This window comes from Lepus europaeus, chromosome 5, assembly GCF_033115175.1.
Source record: "Lepus europaeus isolate LE1 chromosome 5, mLepTim1.pri, whole genome shotgun sequence".
NCBI classification, from domain to species: Eukaryota; Metazoa; Chordata; class Mammalia; order Lagomorpha; family Leporidae; genus Lepus; species Lepus europaeus.
In genome coordinates, this window is record NC_084831.1 from 146,932,220 (window position 1) to 146,948,967 (window position 16,748).

The 16,748-nt window shown below is 53.7% G+C and overlaps 1 protein-coding gene across 4 annotated transcripts in view; it reads right to left on the reverse strand.

Moving 5' to 3' along the window:
* CNPY1 (canopy FGF signaling regulator 1) overlaps nt 1-16,748 on the reverse strand; it is a 123,205-nt gene that overhangs the window by 62,828 nt on the left and 43,629 nt on the right. For 2 of the 4 annotated variants that reach the window (XM_062192921.1, XM_062192922.1), the window contains exon 2: nt 14,748-14,898. In XM_062192921.1, the coding sequence (XP_062048905.1) occupies nt 14,748-14,840 (93 nt within the window). In that variant the 5' untranslated portion in view covers nt 14,841-14,898. Of the gene's footprint in view, nt 1-14,747; nt 14,899-16,748 lie in introns of those variants that run through there. The other 2 variants (XM_062192920.1, XM_062192923.1) reach the window with 1 other exon arrangement.

Genomic DNA, 16,748 nt, shown 5'->3' on the forward strand with positions numbered 1-16,748 from the left:
CAATCATTTGGATGTCCCCCATCCATGCGACACTTGTCCAGACGTTGTCAGTGTTCCTTGTGCTTCTATGACTTCTACCCCTGATCATGTACAACTCCATGGCACCTAAAGGTGCTCAAAGGCACACATGCTTGTTGGTTACCTGAACCGTTTAGAGATGCAATGCAGACTAGGGGTTGAGAACATAGCGTGGAGCCAGACAACCCGGACTGGACCCTGGCACTGCCCTTTGCCACCTGCACCACCTCAGGTAAAAAGCTTTTGACTCAGGTTCCTCATCAATGTCAAGTGCAGATGCTAATTCTCCCCACCTGTCCTACGGTGCGTTTCCCTAGAGGCAGGGTAGGAGTGTGGAGGGATGGATGAGGATGCATGAGTGTGGTGGGAAACTGAAGACCAACCCTGTCTGGGCCTGGGAGACTGAAGAGCAGAGCTGGGCAAACTTCTGCTCCTGGGCCAAATTCAGCTGCCATCCGTTTTATAAACAAAGTTTTACTGGAACACAGATATGCCCAATTGTTGGCAGGTTTTCCGTGGCTGCTTTTGTGTACAGCGAGAGTTCAGTCCACGGCCCGCGAAGCCCGAGATACACACTGCCTGGCTTCCCTGTTCTTACAGTGTACAGGACCCCGATGCAGACCGCAGTATTCAGCATTGTGGGGGTGCAGGGCAGCTTGGATAGTCCGCCCTCACCTCGTTGAGAGCTGTTCTCAGGGACCCTAATTCCCTGGCACTTCCATCCTTCCCTGAACTCAGCCAAAGAGGCCAGGAACTTCCTGGGGGCCCGAGAAGGTTCCCAGGTGCCTGCATCAGGCAGTAGGTGGGCGCTGAGGTACATCAGCAGGTGCCAACAGGTTGGCATCCCTCTACCTCTCAGGACTGTGAGAGGCCTGAGGGAGGCAATCCCCACGGAGCACTCCACCAGAGAGAGAAGAGTGCTAAATGCAAGCATTAGACATGGCTGCCCTTATCGGCCAGTTAGCCTCTTCCCACAGTGCTCACGCCCAACAGCTGACTCCATGGAAGGAGCTTGGCTCTGTGTCACCAAATCCCACTATTCCAGGAAAGGAGACCAGGCCCAGATCTTTGTGCTTTGCAAAGGGCCTTTCTCTCAATGCGAATGACAATGATCCCTGGGAAATGATGCCTTCATGCACTTTATTGTCCATATGACTCCCAGAAGGACAGCAGCAGGGTGCTCACGTTCTTCTTGGGAGGGCAAGGTTTCCTGCAAGGCAGAGTCAGGAGAGCTCAGGACGCGGAGCAGCAACGTTGCCTCCCGACTTGCATCCCAGGCACTGCTGATGCTCAGGACATTTGTGCAGAGAGCTGGGGACTCAACCAGACTGAGGGAGGCTAACGCTCCCAGGTTCCCTTAAATGGCTTTGCTTCAGATCAAAGCAAACACTGCAAGATATTTTTTTAAAGAAAAAATGCAGAATGAGACATAGAAGGAAAAAATAGAAATCCACGGAAGAGAAGGGTTTCATAAGTTGAGGCTGAACCACGTGTGACCACACAGAGGGCCCTCAGTGGACCACGTCTCCTTCTTTCCTTGGGGTTCGGTTTGCCTGCTCAGCTCAGCCTCTCCACCTGCCACCTCTAAGCCCAGGGCCTCAGCAGCTTCCTGTGTTCCCATCCTACGTCTCAGAGCATTGGTTTCTGCACCCTTAGCGTGACCCAGCTCTGCACCAGGTGTATTCAAAACTCACCAGCAAGGCATCATTTCTGAGTGCCCCACTATATGCCCATGTAGAATCGGACACACAAGTTCTAGAACGCTCTCATGCTAGCATACACTATGTACACTTTAGAGACAATGAACAGAAACAGAGATTCTAGGCCTGGTCTCCAGGTCCCCGGGGCTCGGGCCTCCCTGCAGTGCCCCTCCCCAGCCCTCTGGAGAACCTGGGCTGCAGCACGGTGGCCCACCCTTACCTGCTGCTCCCTGCTCCCTGGGGGAAGTCTCTCTGTAAGAGGAGGACCAATGCACAAAACAGTGCTGCAAATCACAGCTCTAGGCCTCTCGTGGCCATCTTACCCGTGGATGCCCCTGCCCGTGCCTCAGAGCCCAGACCCGTCCAGGATCACTGCCAAGTTTGTCTCCTCTCTTCTCTCTCCCCCAGGCTGGCCTACGTATTTGCATTGGAGCAGGAGCTCCCTGGAGATGATGCTTTAAAGAAAAGGCACCAGGCACTGGATCCGGACAAGGAGGGGGATTTGGGGTCGGTAGCATCTTTTGCTTGCTCTCCAACCGCCCCATGCCAGGGAGCCTGCTGATGAAGTGTGGAGGTGGGGACTGACTCTGGGAGGCTCCATGGAAAGGCTCGGCCTTGGGGAAGGTCCCTGACTCATAAACCTCCCCGAACCCCACCCTGCCGTTCTCTCCCCTCCACCCTCCCCTTTACCAGCTGCCACTGCATGGACTCTTGTCCCGTCTCCGTCATGGGCTCCCCATCTCCTCTCCTCCCACGCCCCGTCCCCAGCCCCTGTGCCCACACAGCGCACTGCAGCCCTGCCACTGTGCTTCTCTGGCCCCAGAGCCAGGCTGGGACAGCAGCACTGGTGAGAGAACTGGCTTCTAACTGCTCTGGCAGAGCTTAGAAAAGCACAAAGGGTCCATCCCCCAACCCGCAGACCCCACGGCCATTCAGTGGGAACCACAGACATTCAGAGGCAAATAGCAGAGCACGCCCCGAGACTCAGCAGAGCCTGGGCCGGACCAGAAGCATCCTGATGCTTGTCGGCTGGCGTCCCGAGCCTCTCTGCCTGGGTCCATCCCCCACCGCCGCTGGGCAGCCTGTCCTCCTCACCCGGATGGCCTGGCTCTTTCAGAGCTCTTGTCTACTATGGCCATTCTCATCGGTACGAGTGGGAGAACACCTAGCCACCTTTGTGCTCACAGCGACTGAAAACCGCCCAGGAATCCCCGCAGACCAGAGGGCAAATTTACATCCCGAAAACCTGAGAGCATTAGTGAGAGGTAACTAACAGCCCCATGAGGGTGAGTGCCAGGCCCTGGCAACCACAGCCCAAGTCAGTGACCCCAACCACCTGTCAGATAAGGCTCAGACAGGAGAAACGGCTCCACAGCTTTGGGAACCAAGACACAGCAGAAGCAGGTTGTGAGCTGGGGGCAGACACTCCAAGGCAGCTGCCCACAAGCTCTGGTCCCTGGACCTGGGCTGGCAGACACCGAAGCAGAAACCCAAAGGGCTTCTCTGGGTACTCAAGGCCAGGAGTGACAGGGCAAGTGAGTTGCCTAGCACCTGCCCTATGTGGGGAGGGTAGGGGAAGCATTTCCCCTGGTGAACTCACCTCCACAGACCACGCTGGGCTCCTGGGTGCCCTGGGCTGGCACAGGCCACAGGGTCAGAGCAGGAAAAGCCAGCAGGACCAGCAGGACCGTGGGCAGTGGTGTGGGTCCCATGTCCTTTCCACAGCATCACCTTGTAGCCTGCCTCCTCCTGGCCTCTTCATGGCTGCTGGGCGGGGAGCAGGTAAATGACATGCAAAGGCCCCAGAGACAGCCACAAGACCCAGGAGACCTGCACTGCCTAGGCCCCGCCCCAGCAGGTGCTGCACCTGAGCCCAGTCCAGGTTCATCAATTGCCTTATTCCCCACCCTCACCCTTGCCATTCCCCCTCCCTCCATGGAAGCCACCCTGCTTTCTGTCCTCCAGGCCCACCTGTGCCCAATCCCCACCAGTGTGGGTACAGACTCGGGCCCATAAAGCTCTGAATGTAAATCCTCACAAAGCAGGAAAGATGGGAGTGCCCGCAGGTCCCTGGGCCCCTCGGGACCTCCACACTGCTGCATGTGGGGTCAGGGGATCTCCTGGGGCCTCTGAGAAGCTCCTGCGGTGGTCGTGGCCGGAGCAGGCCTCCTTGCCAAGCTCCTGCGAGGATACTTGGGAGCTACCTCATTCCCCACCCCATGCCCAACTCTGCTTTCCCCTGTACCCTGCCATTAGCCCACAGTCCTTTCCCACTTGTCTTCTCCCTGGAATGTGGATCTGATGGCTGGAATGCCATTAAGCATTCTGGATCCTGAGGCAGCTTTATGAGCGCCCCCTCCCAGAAAAAGAAGTGTTTTCCCTAATCACTTTGTAGAACTTCCACCCAGCCTGTAACTGTTGACTTTTCGCTTTTTCACGTAAGATAAAAATTAACTCCCACCGGGACTGAGCCGTTGCTGTTTTCAGTGTGTGTTAGTGGTAGCTAAGTGAATTCTAATTGGAGAAACAGACAAGGGATGATTTCACTCTCCTGTTAGAGAGAGCAGCTGGCCCACAATGCAGAAGCGGCAATCCCAAGTAGTCCCAGCCCTGGACCCAGCTGACCGGAAAGAGGAGAGCCCCTTACCCTAGAGGGGTCACTCAGTAGGCCAGGCCAGGCCCCCGCCCCCAGTTGTGGGAGGAAAGCCCAGGGGCTAGGCTGAGCATGCAGAGAGGAGAGTGGGCCCCTAGAGAGAACAAAGGAACCAGAAAGTAGAAACCAAGTGGTGGCTGAGAGTCTTCCCAGCCCATCAGCCAGGCTTGACCCCTTTGGCTGGGTCACCAAGGACTTCAGGATCTGTCAGGAACATCCAGTTTTCTTTATGTCTGCAAGGCCTGCCACCCACCTGTCACACAACCTAAAACCTGGGAGTCATCCCTAGCACCCAGCTCGGCCTAAGGCCCCCTCTCTAAGTCATCCCAATGCTCTTGGTTTTGTCTCCTAAATATTTCTGGGATGGATCTACTGCTGTCCACCAGCACCTACCCATGCCACATCCCTCTTGTCCACACAGCTACAGAGCATCCTGATCTGAGACCCCGCTGTATCCCCTCAGGCCCCCGTGTCTTCTTCACTGCTGCTGGGAAGACTGGCTTCAGAACAAGGCTTAAGGGGCCAGCACTGTGGCTCAGGGGGTTAAGCCACCAGCTGAGTGCCAGTTCAACACTGGCTGCTCCACTTCTGATCTAGCTCTCTGCTGTGGCCAGGGAAGGCAGTGGAAGATGGCCCAGGTCCTTGGGGCCCTGCACTCGCATGGGAGACCTGGAAGAAGCTCCTGGCTCCTGGCTTCGGACTGGTGCAGCTCCAGCTGTTGCGGCCAATTGGGGAGTGAACCATTGGATGGAGGGCCTCTCTCTCTCTGACTCTCCTCTCTCTGTGTAACTCTGACTTTCAAATAGATAAATAAATCTTAAAAAAGAAACATGTCTAAGAAGAGAGAGAGTGACAGAAGAAGAACACATATTATCATTTATTGCTAAATAAGCAGGTTGAGGGGCTGGCGCTGTGGTGAAGTAGGCTAAGCCTCTGCCTGCAGTGTCGGCATCCCATATGAACTCTGATTCGTGTCCCGGCTGCTCCTCTTCCTATCCAGCTCTGCTATGGCCTGGGAAAGCAGTGGAGGATGGCCCAAGTGCTTGGGTCCCTGCACCCCCATGGAAGACCAGAAGAAGCTCCCAGCTCCTGGCCCATTTGGGGAATGACCCAGCAGATAGAAGAGCTCTCTCGCTCTCTCTCTCTCTCTCTTTCTCTGTAGCTCTGCCTATCAAATAATTAAATAAATCTTTTAAAAAAATCAGCAGGTCTGGAGAACAGAGGACTTTTAGTGCAGTGAAATTCTTCTGCATGATACTCTAGTGGTGGATACATACAGTTGTACATTTGTCCCAACCCATAAAATGTACTGCGCCACGAATGCACAACCCCACGACCAGCCCTAACGTGAACTGTGGACTCTGAGTGGTGATGATGCCAGTGCAGGCTCACTGGCTGACTGTAACAAATGCCAACTACAATGTGCCATGATTTTTGAGCTACTGATCAAGCTTCAGAAAAAAAGACTTTTTCCCACTGACATACACAGAACATTCTCCATTGAGAAGAGAGGATCTAGTGCTTTGCACTTGTTTCATAGTTTTTTTAAAAAAATTTTTTTCTTTATTTTTTGTACAGATTTACTATTTGAAAGGCAGTTTCAGAGAGAGAGAAAGAGAGAGACCTTCCAGCCACTGGTTCATTCCCCAAATGGCCACAATGGCTGCAGCTAGACCAGGCCAAAGCCAGGAGCCAGGAGCTTCTTCTGGGTCTTCTACATGGGTGCAGGGGTCCAAGCACTTGGCCATCTTCTGCTGCTTTCCAGGCCATTAGCAGGGAGCTGGATGGGAAGTGGAGCAGCCAGGACTCGAGCCGGCACCCACACGGCATGCAGCTTTTCTTGCTATGCCACCCACGGGCCCCAAGGGTGAGCATTTTTATACAGCGTCTCAGTGACTGGATGGATGTGATGACGCATTCAGTCACTGGATTCCATGGTGTTGGTTCAGGTGGCAGGGGAAGTGAGACTTCCTGTGTGACGAGGGGTGAAGGCCAAGGACGCAGGGCAGAGCGGGGTATGCAAACAAGGAGGAGCTTCTGGCCAGCGTCCCTGCAAGGCCCGAGAAGAGAAGCTGCCTGTGGGGCCCCCCACCCAGTCAACACGCAGTTTCAACGACACTTTGGGACTTGGATTGGCTTTTACTGGCTCAGATGAAGTGCTGGCTTCCCAAAGAATACGCGAGAGCTGAGGGTGATGCAGCAGAATCATGGCCTGAGATAAAAATGGGTGCATTGCTGTCCTTGTATTTTCTCCTCTCCCAAATCCCAGGCAGGCAGCCAGGCCTAGCACCCTCCCCCAGAGGATGCTTGGGTACCACCTGAGAGGGACAATCTGTGTCCGCGTGGGGACTGAAGCAGATTATCTGGTGGGGGTGAGGGCATGGATGCTGGGGAGCTGTGAGCCTTTGAGGGGTCCAGAAAGGAAGAGACTAAAAGATTGAGTGCCGGGATTGTATAGGACCCACAGTCTGGCCTCTCATCCTCAGAAGCCAGGCCCCCCGGGAAGAAGCCCTGCCAGCTGACCTTGGGGCTCCTGCACCTGCTCGGTAAGAGGCACTAGGACCAGCCACCTCCTGGGGTCTGGAACAGGCCCTTGTCTGACAGGGAAAGCTTACTAACATGTATTAAACAAGGGCATTTCTCATCTACAGCTAGGTAGATGTAAAGTCACAGTCTCCCCACCTTCCAAAGGCGGCTGATCATGCTGGGATCGCCTTTGTAGTCTCCACCATGGCTGTGCCACACACATGATTTAACGGTGGAAGGAGCATTTGGTAACAGAAGGCTTGGGTTCAAGACTCAGAAACACCCACTTCTAAGCCACGTGGCCAGGATAAGTCACGTGGCCAGGATAAGTCACTATGTATCCACGTGACTCCCTTTCTCACCTGTAAATGTATACTTTTATCTGAGGGGGGCATGTGAGGGGTGCTTAGGATCATACATCAGAAACCACTTCATAAAACAGGAACCAACACCTGGCCGTGCGCCTGGGCCTTGCCTCTACCAAGTGCGGGCACAGGCCTGCGGTTGCTGGCTGCGGTCCCTTTCCCAGGGCATCCATGTGGTCACGGGGTGGTCACCCCGTGCCCCCTGGGCTGTCCCCCTAAGGAAAGCGTGCCCCAAGCCATGCTTGTCTGGAGGGAGCTTTGGGCTGGGCTTCACCTCCAGTCCAGACTAAACCTTCTGGGCTCCAGTGTGGCCGGACACCCAGGAGCTGGGAGCTGGGAGAAGGATGGGCCCCTCCCGGGGCACAGAGCCGTTCTCTGTGATCTGCACTACCCGGTCCCAGCCTGTGTGTGCTCTGCGAAGGGACTAGAAAGGGCCGTTCTCTTTCCTGCGCAGACTGCGTAACTGAGCCTTTAGAACACAAGCGCCGTCCTGAGCCTCCCCAGACAGGCTGTTTATCCTGCGGCTGGCTCTGCTCCTCCCCCCCAGATATCCATGGAGCCCATTCTCTGCGGGTCCTGGGGGTGCGAGGATGAACAGCGCCACTCATAGCTCCCCGTCATGACCCAGGCAGGTGGAATGTGTCTCGCTGTGTGGCCCCCTGCAGAGCACGACCTGCTGGTGCTGCCCCGATACTTCTGGGGAGGGCTCCCAGTTTCCAAGGCAAAGAACTTGGTGCCTCTGCTCCCCCCAGACAGCAGTCACAGCCTCCCCATGGCAACAGGCAGCCAGGGTGGGGGGCTCTGTCGGGCTTGCCCCTGGGGTCCCGGGCTGGTTTCACAGTCACCCTGTATCCCCGACAGTTGTCCCTGGAAACCACCTGAGGCCTGGAAGGCCAACCAACCTCAATGCCAGCCGGTCTTTGTCACCAGATTCCACTTTAAATGCATCCCATACCCTTGCATTAACAAAGCCTTTCACATTTAAAGGGTTTTCAGAAGCAGGACAGTGTTGAAAGATTACCCTGCAGGCAAAAAAGAATGAATAAGAAGAGAAAAAGCCAATAACCTCATCCTCTGAGGGTTACAGCACCATCTCATTGACCAGGTTATGTATTTTTCTTTCATTGAATTGTTTTGTCTCTTTTACTTAGATTGGAAACCTCCTGGGCAGGAGGTCACGTGACCCTTCTGCCCCCAAGCACAACCAGCAATAAGCACTTGCTTTAAATAAATGGTCGGCAGCTGAAGGCCTTGGTGTCTAGGCAGATCCACACAGGTCTGTGAAAGTGGAGCGAGCAAACGTGGCACTGGCCCTCAGCTCTGTGCCCGGCACCCCACGCCCACGCGAGTGGCTCCCTGTGCAGCGTGAGCGCCTGGGCCAGCCACGCAGGGTGCAGGATGCCTCCTTAGCAGCAAAGCCCCTGCACAAGTGTTCTAAACCTCAGCACGCCTACGTGGCAGAGCCCCGGAACCAGTGAGCTTTGCCCGTTTGCAGTAAGGAAGAGACAGGCCAGGAAAGAGGTTTCTGGAAGAGGCACCCGGAAAGAATGATAATGAGCAAGGACGACGAGGCTGCTCTCTTCCTCTCTTTAATGTACCTGCCTGGAGGGCTGTGTTCTAGGGGAGAAGTCCCAAGTAGTTGGGGAGCCGGTCCAGACTTTGCAGGGTGGCCTGAGTCCCAAGAGATGGGAGGAGGAGCAGAAGGAGGGGCTACGGGCAGGCCTTGCTAGGACAGTGAGTGGGGGAAGGCAGGAGCAGGTGCAGGCGCTGACACCGCAGAAAGGGACAAGTAGGGAAGGAGGGCTCGGGAGGCAGGGCGGGGAGAAGCTCATCATCTCATCTCGGGCACCCTGGGCAGAGACAGGATTAGCCAGACTCCTGGCTGGAAACAAATAGCAAAGTGGGTTAACCTGCTGTTAGGGATGCCGGCGTACCATATGGACTTCTGGTTCACATCCCAGCTCTGATCCAGCTCCCTGCTAATGCGCCTGGGAAAGCAGCAGATGATGGCCCAAGTGCTTGGGCCCCTGCACCCATGTGGGAGACCTGGATGGAGTTCCAGGCTCCCAGCTTCAGCCTGGCCATAGTGGCCATTTGGGAAGTAAACCAGGCAAATAGAAGATCTTTCTTTCTCTCCCCTTCCCCCATCTCTGTTTCTCCCTCTTTTTTTTTTTTTTTTTTTGTCTCTCCCTCTCTCCTGTCACTCTGCTTTTCAAATAAATAAATATCTTAAAAAAAAAAAAGAAAACAAATAGTGGGTGCAAATTGGGTAATTCGAAGTGAGCTGACTAAAGGGGTTCTTTATGAAGGTCTGGAGATGGTTTAAGCAAAAAAAGAAGGAATAGTGGCATAGCCTGAGGGCAGGGAAGGCTGGGAGCTTTTACCAGCCCTGAGCCCCACAGGCGGCTGGAACCTACGCAGGATAGCTACAGGGAAAGGGGCCTTTGGTGGGGAGACACAGGTAGCCAGGAGTAGGCCAGGAGAAAGAACTCATTCGGCCCCTTGTCCCCACACCCTGCAGATCTGTGGCTGCTGCTGTTACCCACTGGCCAAGCCCAGCCTGAGGAGGACACCACAACCCAGAGATGTAGCCATTTGATCGTCCCAGGACCCAGAGAAGGGTGGGGAAGGGCGCAGGGGGACCAGGAGCGGAAAATGAGACGTCTAGCATGGAGAACTGGAGCTACCCGACTCCCTCATTCCCGTGCAGTCCATCTCCACTGCACCTTATGCTCCGACCCCTCTACACTTCTATGGGTTTATCATCCTAGTTCCTCCCTGACTCTAGCCTCTGCAACCCACTCCACACTCATCTTTCTACAAGTCAACCTGACCATGAGGAAAAGGTCCAAAGACCCAAACTGCACTCACGGTGCCCACGTCACCTTGAGAACAAAACCCAAGCTCTGGATGAAGCCCGAGCTGCCTGTCTCTGTGTCACCTCCTCCGGGGGTCTATACACAAGCCTTCACCTTCACCACCTGTCCCAGCTGCTCCCCGTCCTTAGAGACTTGAGCTATGCCCCACCTGCTCCAGGAAGCCTTCCTGGAGTACTTTCCTGCCCTCAGGAATGAGCCTGGGCCTGGCCTCTGACCACGGACGTCAGAGATAGGGCTCCTGGGGCTGCTCCCCCTTCCTTCAGCACCGGGCAGTGCCAGCCTGGGACATGGCAGACACCCACTGCGGCATGTTTCCGATGCAACAATAACTGATTTGCTTGAACAAGTCTCAAAGTCTTTGGGACTCTCAATAACAGAATGAGGGGGATATTTGCTAAATGAACTCCAAGAGCATCTCGAGTTTTAATATTTCATTAATTGTCCTTAAAGCCATGGAAAACAAAAGTTGGCATAAAAGGTCTTTTCTTCTGATGGAATGTGAGCTGGTCTCATAATTTGTCACGCAACGTGATTTGACTTGTCATGTTCTGCAGGCTCCCACGCGGCAGTATTCGCGACCTTGGGAACTGAGACTCTGACAAGGCAAATTACCCACTAAGCATCTCTAACTATCATTAAACTTCCCCAGCAGCAGGGCAGTGACTGGATCCGACCTCAATTCTAATCTCAGTTGTAGCAGGAGTTCAGAACCATATGCGCCCCATTGCCCGAGGCTCTGTACGGCTGCGTTTAATGGAGCTCACATTAGCGAAATAATGTTCGAATGCATCATAAACAATGTTGTATTTGCATTTTGCATGCTTTCCCTGCTTCCTTTGAAAAGAAAGCTGTGTGATGTTTGGTTCATCCTTCCTGAAAATGTATCCGGCCTGGGCCTTCAGAAATCCAAGGGCAGAAAACCTTCCCATCTCAGGCAACGTTGGTCCTACCATCGCTGACACTGACCTGGGCTCTCGCTGAAGGCACGCCCAGTGGGCAATGGCTCTGACTGAAACCGAGTCAGGAGGCAGGGAAGGCGGCAGATCAGCCACCCTCTTCCTGCTCTGGTGTCCACTGCACTCCTCTTTAAGGGGCTCATCTCGGGGCCTGAGTTACGGTGCTCTGGGTTAAGCCTCCATCTGCCACACCAGCATCCCCTGTGGGTGCCAGTTGGAGTCCCGGCTGCTCCACTTCTGATCCAGCTCCCTGCTAATGAGCCTTGGAATGCAGTGGAAAATGGTCCAAGTACCAGGGTCCCTGCACCCACATAGGAAACCCGGAAGGAATTATAGGCTCCTGGCTTGTGGTCCTTTGGGCAATGAACCAATGGATGGAAAATCTCTAACTCTGCCTTTCAAATAAATATATAAGTCTTTATAAGGGAGGGGGTGAACTCACCTTTTCTCTTGATTGATGCTTTGACTTGTCAGTCTACACAGGAGTACAGAGAGAGAGCAGGAGAGAGTGACAGAAAGGGAGAGAGATCAGATCGGGGTGATATCAAGTTTCCTTTTAATATTTATGGAAGTAGCACAGCAGTCTTAAAAGCCCAAATGGACAAATGGATATATATCATGTTATATATTGTGTTCCTTCCTCCAGGTTGACCAGAAAGTCTATGCCTCTTTCAGGGTTGAGCTGACCTTACAGGTACACCTGGCCTAATGTGGGGAGCAGCAAGGCTCCTCCCCCAGAGTGAGTGGGAGGGGACAGAGAAGGAGAGTGGAGGCTAATTAGAAGGATGACTTGTGACTTAGTGAGATGTGTGCAGTAGTGTCTCGTTCTGAAAGCACTGGGCACATCACTCTAAATACCTGAATGCCATTATTGTGACATTTCTCAGTACAGTGTTAGCAATCTGTAGGTAAATTAATAACATTTTTAAAACAAGGAGTGCAGAGGCGGCACTGTGGCGTAGTGGGTTAAGCTGCCGCCAGCATCCCATATGAGCACTGGTTCAAGTCCCAGCTGCTCCACTTCTGATCCAGCTCTCTGCTATGGCCTGGGAAAGCAGTAGAAGATGGCCCAAGTCCTTGGGTCCCTTCACTCACGTAGGAGACCCAGAGGAAGCTCCTGGCTCCTGACTTTGGATCAGCGCAGCTCTGGCTGTTGTGGCCATCTAGGGAGTGAACCAGCAGATGGAAGACCCCTCTCTCTCTACCTCTGCCTCTCTGTAACTCTGCCTTTCAAATAAATACATACATTTAAAAGAAAAAAGTAAGGAGCATTTTGCCATCATTCTTGTCATCATCTTCCAAATTCTTTTTTATCTTTTATCTTTTTTTTTTATTTGACAGAGTTATAGACAGTGGGAGAGAGAGACAGAGGGAAAGGTCTTCCTTCCATTAGTTCACTCCCCAAATGGCCGCTATGGCCAGCACTGCACCAATCCGAAGCCAGGAGCCAGGTGCTTCCTCCTGGTCTCCCATGCGAGTGCAGGGGCCCAAGCACTTGGGCCATCCTCCACTGCCTTCCCGGGCCACAGCAGAGAGCTGGACTGGAAGAGGAGCAACCAGGACTAGAACCTGGCGCCCATATGGGATGCCAGCGCCACAGGTGGAGGATTAACCAAGTGAGCCACAGCGCTGGCCCCAACTTCCAAATTCTAATGAGTGGGGTCTAATTTTGTCGCTTAGAAAAGCAGTTGCTTTGGCCTAAAGTACTGAGTAGACAAAGCAGAATGTACGCACCAGTGGGCAGTAAAATGAACCCTAACTGGGAGGTGTGCTGGTCCCCGGCATCTGCTGTAATGGAGATCCAGTGGCCAGCCGCTGGGCCAGATGCTCCCAAGCCAAGGAGGCACTCAGGAAGCACTGTAGGGGCTGAGAAACACAGGGTGCCGTGGAGACGTGGGGGCAGTGAGAATGTCTGGAAGGCACGGCTGACTCTCCATGCCCTGAGCCCAGGAGAAAGGTATCAGGGCAGGGGCGGGAGCAGGAAGCCAAACGCAGGCAAGTCGCCCCTGCCTTGCCAGTCACGGTCCCTGTGGCAAAGAGATGCACCTGAGCTCTGCGCCCAGATGTGGCATTCCCCTCCCCAGGTAATAACATCTGTGCTCAAGTGAGGTGTCCGTTCATCCAGTGGTCGTCGGAAGTGCGAGCACAGCCCTGCAGCTCTTCCTGTAGGACTATTAGCTCACAGACCCTGTTCTTCCAGCCCCACTGCGCTGAGAATCTCCCCATAAGCACCTAATTAGTCCCCAGTGGTTTCAAGTTTGGTGGTCTGGTCTATTTATCTCCAGGAAGAGGGTATCTGCTTCTTTTCCTGCAGAGCCTGCATGCTGACCCCTGGGTGCTGGGCGGCTAAGCCTGGGGCAGGGGATGGCCAGCAGCAGCAGCATCGGGAGGATGAGAAACGAGGACTCTCAGGCACTGTCCGTACATACACAGTCCCAGGAGCTTTGTGCATCCACTCCGTCTGGACAACGCCAGCCAACCTGGCCCTTCCTAGCATTGCAATCCCCTCCCCTCCCTGCGCAGTGCTTCCTTCCATGGGAGGTGAGGGTCCCAGGCTGGACGCTCCCAGTCCCTGACAGTCCGTGCTTAATCAGAGGAGGCTCCGGCAGAACCGTCACGTGTTTGCAACTGGTGCAGGCGTCCCCCCAGCCTTGAGCACACAGGAAGCTGTCGATCTTGCCACTGTATTTTTTTTTTTTATTTTTTATTTTTTATTTTTTATTTTTTGACAGGCAGAGTGGACAGTGAGAGAGAGAGACAGAGAGAAAGGTCTTCCTTTGCCGTTGGTTCACCCTCCAATGGCCGCCGCGGTTGGCGCGCTGCGGCCAGCGCACCGCGCTGATCCGATGGCAGGAGCCAGGTGCCTATCCTGGTCTCCCATGGGGTGCAAGACCCAAGCACTTGGGCCATCCTCCACTGCACTCCCTGGCCACAGCAGAGAGCTGGCCTGGAAGAGGGGCAACCGGGACAGGATCGGTGCCCCGACGGGGACTAGAACCCGGTGTGCCGGCGCCGCAAGGCGGAGGATTAGCCTAGTGAGCCGCGGCGCCGGCCACTGTATTTATTTTTTACAGTATTTTCTAACTGGCAAATAGAACAAAGATGGTCTCTCTACACACTTGAATCTCACATATGAAAGAATGGAAAGCCAAGTCAATCACGGGGGTGTGGAAGGCCAGAGAAGCAGTCAGGGGTGACAGCCTGGGTAGGTGGGTGGACAATGGCCAGGCCATCCACCGAACCCAAACTCCTGCTCACCGTCTGCTACAACCTGCCCAGGAAGCAGTAACCAGCTCAGGACCCCAGCCTGCCGCCTGTCTGCGAACCAGACTTGGGGGAAGTCAGGCCACTATTTCAAGTAACCAGCTCAGTAAGCCAAACCCTGACCCCTGTACCACGGGGTTTTATAGCTGACAATCACCAGCGGCTGGCCAGGACAGAATGGCCAACCACCACCTTCCCTTCCCTTATTTTTGTCCTCTCTTCCCACGTGAGGCCAACCAGAGGAAACCAAATGTGCTCCCTGACCAGCCACACAGGACGTCATGCTTCAAATGAGCCACCTCCAGCTCCCTGGGGGCCAAGAGCTTCCCACCAGGCACAGCCAGAGCCTTCCCTTTCTCCACCACGGAGCTTTCCCACTTCCCTACCTGCCGTGGAGTCCCTGCCAGGCACAGGTGGTGCGGGCCGATTCCTCGCTGTAGCAGGCCCTGCCTGCTCTCGTTTGCCTTCTCTCCACTCATTCCCACAGCAGCAAAGCGAGCAAGGAGTCAGCGCCAGTTCTCTTGACACAGCCACACTCTGCAGAAGCAAAGGTTTTAAAGAAATAATAGTATTTAGAATTCTAAATCCAGGGTCTTCCTAAAAATAAGTACTTCAGTGAATGACCTCAGAGGAAAAAAAATAATAAAATCCAAACATCCAATGAGATATACCATTCATTTTGCAAGACACACATTATAGATTTATGAGACAGAGAATAGTTTATGTACACCTTATCTACATGACCTGAGGTAATTTTATGCAATATTTTTCCTGCACCTGCATTTGGACTGCAGCCTGCCATTTGAGGTCAAATGTGGAATGTTCCACTTCTGATATTGCATCAGCTCTCAAAAGTTTTCAGGTTTTAGGGCCGGCCTTGTGGCACTGGTGACTCCAGCATCAAGTATCAGAGCAGTGGTTTGAGTCCCGGCTGCTCTGTTTCCCTTCCTGCTCCCTGCGAGTATGCCTGGGAAGGCAGCAGATGATGGCCCAGGTACTTATGTCTCTGCCACCCATGGGGAGTCCTGGGGGAAGCTCCTGGCTCTTGGATTCAGCCTGGCCCAGCCCTGGCTACTGTGGTCATTTGGGGAGTGAACAAGCAGATGAGACTGATCTTTCTCTTTGTTTTTCCCTTTCTCACTGTTACTCTGCCTTTCAAATAAATAAATAAAAGGAATCTTTTACACATTTTTTCAGGTTTAGGAGAATTTCAGATTTTGTAGTTTTGGATACATAGCCTCAAAACCTGAGTACATATCTGTATGCAGCTTTGTAGACTTATTTTTTAAAGATTTATTTATTTGAAAGGCAGAATTACAGAGAATCTTCCCTCTGCTGGTTCACTCCCCCAAATGGCCACAATAGCCAGGGTTGAGCTAGGCTGTAGCCAGGAGACAGGAACTCCACCTGAGACTCCATGTGGGTGCAGGAGCCCAAGTACTTGGGCCATCTTCTGCTGCCTTCCCAGGTGCATTAGCAGGGAGCTGGATGAGAAGTGGAGGAGCCAAGACTTGAACCATCACCCATATGGGATGCTGGTAGCTTAACCCATAGTGTCACGGTGCCAGCTCTGGCCTTGCAAACGTAGAGAATTATATCTCTTATTCTCAAGCGGAGCCCAGTGATGGGGAATTTGGCTCAATGTTGGAGTCTTTGCAAAATACAGAATTTTGCATGGAAGGGCAAGGTAGGCAGTTTCAAGGAAAGAGCTCTACAAAGATATTCAGGCTGCTCTTGTAGCAGGAATGCGGGCAAACTCAGAGTTTCTCTGCTTTCAAACCACTAGGAAAGCATCGCGCAGGGTACCCCGCACAGATTAAATCAGTGACATGAGGTTAACATTGACATCCCGGGTGGCCTGAGAAAGGAAGTGAAGTCACACAGAGGCGGGAGGGAGGAAGGAGGGCGAGGTGACTGTCAGACCAGGCTTCGGTGAGTGTACGGCTTGCATCAGGACCCAGTTCCCTTGTGACTGAAGGTCCCAGGAGACGAGGTAGAGTCCTCCGCGGTGGGATGAGCGCCTTTACAAAAGAGACCCTAGAGAGACACCCTGCTCCTGCCGTTCCCGGAGACGGCTGCTCAGAGGTTCTTGTCTTTGCGAAAGAGAGAATCCAGACATGAAATGTGGAAAGCCAAGTAGCAAGGTGTACGGAAAAGGAGTACATCTGGTAGACCATGCAAGTATCTCAGGAAAGAGCCGGGCGCCCAGTCCGCTTCGGACTGGAGTTCTTTTACTGGTGTGAATAGAGGATCCCCCAGCCCACTTCACTTCACCCCTCCAGCCTCTGTTGGGAAATGACTGGCTGTGAGGTCTCTGGACCTAAGCAGCACAGTGCTGCAGAGCTAACAGCCCCCTTGGTGCAGGGCAGGGGAGACTCCTCTAAGCT